This window comes from Loa loa, assembly GCF_000183805.2.
Source record: "Loa loa unplaced genomic scaffold supercont3.246, whole genome shotgun sequence".
In the NCBI taxonomy this organism is placed as follows: Eukaryota; Metazoa; Nematoda; class Chromadorea; order Rhabditida; family Onchocercidae; genus Loa; species Loa loa.
The window spans coordinates 38,648-42,705 of record NW_018108426.1 but is presented as its reverse complement, the minus strand read 5'-3'; the positions used below and the strand labels follow the sequence as shown (position 1 = coordinate 42,705).

The window sequence follows — 4,058 nt, the reverse complement described above, 5'->3', positions numbered from 1 at the left end:
ACAACAAACACTTTAATTTACATTATCGTTAAAGCAATCATTTGGTAATGATGAGTGACAATATAACAAACAATCCAAAATTCCTGCAAATATAATTGGCGGTGTACAATTGATACTATCACATTGGGGCTTACGTCTTTGTTTTGTTCTAGCTGTTCGAAATATTTATTGATATTGGAAGATGAGTCTGCTCAATTGATGGTTCTGATGCTATGAGTGAATTTGAAGCGCTTGTTCCCGCCAAAATCACAAATGACCGCAAGTTATAGGATCAGTTGTTAAACGGAAAAGATATTTTGGTTCCGGACAGTAAGGTTAGCCAATGCCAACCTTGCATTTATTAATTAGCCGAAAATTGAAATCTTCCTGTGACTTGACAGGTAATAGGATGTTGAAAATGTTGAAATTTGCGATAATTAGAACTATGATACATGCAGGATCGTTCGATTGTTTTGGATTTTATTCATAGAACAAAATCATTTAAAGAGTTCATTAGCAAGGAGAAGAAAAGGTGAAATACGAAACGATCGTGAGCCACACGATTTTATAAAACCGCGATAAAACGAATACGAAGACATGAAGATAGTTCTCGAGTCAGAAGGCCCAAGGCGGGATAGACCAGACGGCTTACCAAGCAACTGTAAACTTGCTCCAAGTATTATTTACACTATTCAGTGGAGATCCTCGAAAGTGAAGGGAGTTTTGGAACAATTTCGAAGCAGCAGCGTTGCAAAAAATTTGGTTTTCTTTTTTCGTAGTTAATAAAGTTCGTCTTCTTTGCTTCTTTATTAAAAGAAAGATATTATTAAAAACTTTATTAAATGAAAGTTAGTTTTCTACGTTTAATTAAGATAAACTGTTTTGCTGAGATGGAATTATCAATGGATGGGTGAGGATTTGTTGATTTTTGTGATGTAGCTGAATACCAGGAATACAGATAGATTTTTAAGAAAATTAACGCGAATTGGGTATAATCATTACTTCAATCCCGAGGAATAGATTGGAATCAATTATTGGAGGATAAAACCTTATGTTTTAACATATTGTAATTTTCTTCGTTTTTTAGACATAACAATTTCGTTTTCATGACAAGCAATGCATTATCAGGATCTTCCAAATAAACAAAAATTGAGCTACTTACTTTACTACTTACTTTTCTACTTGAAAGGAGAAGCCTCAAAGGCAGTATGTGGATACGATGTCGCGTTAGAAAACTATAGTATTATCGGGAGAAATTTGACAACACATCGACGATCAAGAATTCGCTATACAACGAATTCCAAAATATCAGAAGAAATGACCGGGATTGGATAGTGGCAATCAGTGGGATTGAACGAATCCTCGGACAATAGAAGCTAAAGGAGCAAAACTGAACCACTCGAGTATGAAAACGACTGCTGAAAGAAAATCACCTAGATGGATTTTAACGAAGGTGTACCAGGAAAAACAAGAAAATAAGTGTTGGTCAGTCGGCAAATTGAGAAACTGCCCAAGGAAAATAGCAAGAACCGAAGACGTTACTCGAACTCAAAGCTGGAACAACGGATTCGAGATTCGGGAAAAAAACCAGTGCACGCAGATTAGAGCGACAATAAAAAGCAAAACTTTGCCTTAGTAGCAACAAACCGCTGGGGATCAAAGGACAATAGCAGAGAAATCGAGAAAAAGAGTCCAAACCGAAACTAAGTCTTGTTCATTGTGCAACAAGGATCATTGGGATGACGAATATCTGGCCTATTTCACCGCGAAGCAATGGATGAACCATTTGAGATAAATCGATGTATGCTTAACTTGTCTACAAAAGGACCGTATAGAAGGAAATTGCCCAAAACTAAGAAGACAATGTTTTCATTATAATGGTCGGCAGAAATCAGTGCATATCGGTCACTGCAAGGACATTAACTGAGAAAAACTAAATAAAGAGACCAACAATAACGAACAGCACAGTAGCTAATCGAAGACGATCAGAAGCTAAAAGGATTTTTCTTTATTTCAACAAATTTGGCAAGTCGGCTAAAACAACGAGAAATAGAAAGTAAAAATACTTAGTACTGCTTCATTTGATAATGAAACATCGAAGAAACGTTACTTAGAGAAGGCAGAGATTGGTAGAAAAATCGGAAAAAAAGAAATTATGACTTGGAAGTTAACCTTATAAAATACGTCACGAATAAATTGCAAACGACGGAAATTAATGATCAGAATGTGAATGGCATAACGAAAAGCAGGGAATTGGATGGAATAAATCTGCCATTATATGTGCGGTTAATATCACAAGCCACCACGAAATTGACCAGTTTTGGAAGTTAAAACTTATGGATATCCAGGACTGACCGAACGAAGACGATAACGAGCAAGCTCTCGACCAATTTAAAAAAACATAATTAAAACGTTCTTCAAAAAGCTTCATAACAATGAGGAATTACTTCGACGATATGACGAAATAATTCAGGACCGACTACAGTCAGAACTCATTGAAGTTTATCCTGATATGGATCAAGATGGTGCAATTCACTATTTACTTCACCACGAGATCATATCCTCGAACAAATCTATAACAAAGTTTTGAATAGTCCATGATGTTTCTGCACACATCAGAGGAAGGAAAACATTGAAAGTCTTATACCGTGGATGCTTCTAGATTTAGTAGGGATACTATTGCACCTTCGAATGATAAAAATATAATTATATCCGATATAGAGAAGCCATTTTTGTAACTGGAATTGCATCCTTCGACAAGAACTATACAAGTTCCTCTGATTAAGGAATATTCAATATACAGTTACCGAAGAGAACCTCAAATACTATTGTTTTAGGAGGAATATCATCGCCATCTTTATTATCAGCAACATCCATTCATCACCTAGAAGCCAACGAAGGCCAGACAGCACTGGAAATTAGAAGAAATTTCTATGTAGACAACGTTATACTGTCAACAAATGGAAAAAGTAAAGCACTGGAGGAATATCACGAAGTCTATCTTCAAGGAAGCAACTATGAATATTCGTGAGTTTTTTTCAAACAAAAGATTTCAGTAAAACAATACCGGAATATGATTAAATCGAGGAAGGTCCTACAAAAGTTCTTGAGATCACTAGGATAAACGATAAAGACAATTAGAGTGACGCAAAAACCATGTATGGATGGAGCGAGAGCTCACTAAAAGGAACTTCGTGCAGTTTGTTGCTTCTCAATATCGATCTCCAAGGATTTTTGAATCTCACGATGATCCAGTTCAAACTGTTTCTCTAAAGTTTATGGAAGGAAAATAATTTTTGGGATCAAATCCTCGACAAAGACGATGAGGAAAAATGGAAATCCTTCGCAGAGGAATAGCCAACAAACGTTATTGAAGTACCGAGGCTAACAACAAACTTCTCAGAGCAATGACAACTTTATGTTTTTATCGACATCTCAACTGGTATATTCAGCAGCGATGTACATTTTGAACAAACATGCGAACAAAAGCGACACAGCATTACTTTTCGCTAAATCAAATCTCGCTCTAATTAAAAGCATGAGTATGCCACGACTGGAATTACTTGCAATATTAACTAGTGCAGAAGCTGCTAAATTTTGGAAGAAATAGTTGTACTATGGTCACAATAGAAATAAGTAAAACTGCTTGTTGATAGAGATGGAGCCAAAAAAAAAACTCCTGGTTACAAGTTCCAGTGATTAAAATTCAACAAATTAATGACTATTGCCGCGAAATTCGAATATCGCGAAGCTCCAAATGAGATAAAATGATTAAATAAAAAGCAATGCACAAATCAATCACACAGATTGTAACAATGTCATGAATCATTTAACCAATTTTACATTCCTCAAATTTATTGTTTCATACGTTTTCTTTGTTCATTCTTTCTGTCGTGAAATAGTAAAGACTGCCAGATAATTTATTTGTCGAGCTCACTGGTTGGGTAATCAAACTCCAATCAAATCTATCCAAATGAAGCGCTTAGAGCGAAAGTGTTTGTCCGGAGGTCGATTTGTCTTGTGAATACGCAACAGTAAGGAATATTAACCTTTATCGTGATAAGAGATTGATATAAAAT

The 4,058-nt window shown here is 35.6% G+C and overlaps 2 protein-coding genes across 2 annotated transcripts; both read left to right on the top strand.

Moving 5' to 3' along the window:
• Positions 1 to 492: 492 nt before the first annotated feature.
• LOAG_18276 (hypothetical protein) lies at positions 493 to 1,352 on the top strand (the record flags this gene model as incomplete). The annotated part of the gene is made up of 2 exons (XM_020450939.1): positions 493 to 741; positions 1,221 to 1,352. The coding sequence occupies exons 1-2, from the start codon at positions 577 to 579 to the stop codon at positions 1,350 to 1,352; spliced, it is 297 nt and encodes a 98-aa protein (XP_020305326.1). The 5' UTR covers positions 493 to 576.
• Positions 1,353 to 3,436: 2,084 nt separating this feature from the next.
• LOAG_13246 (hypothetical protein) lies at positions 3,437 to 3,643 on the top strand (the record flags this gene model as incomplete). The annotated part of the gene is made up of 1 exon (XM_003148755.2): positions 3,437 to 3,643. One exon carries the CDS (start codon positions 3,437 to 3,439, stop codon positions 3,587 to 3,589), a length of 153 nt encoding a protein of 50 aa, XP_003148803.1. The 3' UTR covers positions 3,590 to 3,643.
• Positions 3,644 to 4,058: the final 415 nt, after the last annotated feature.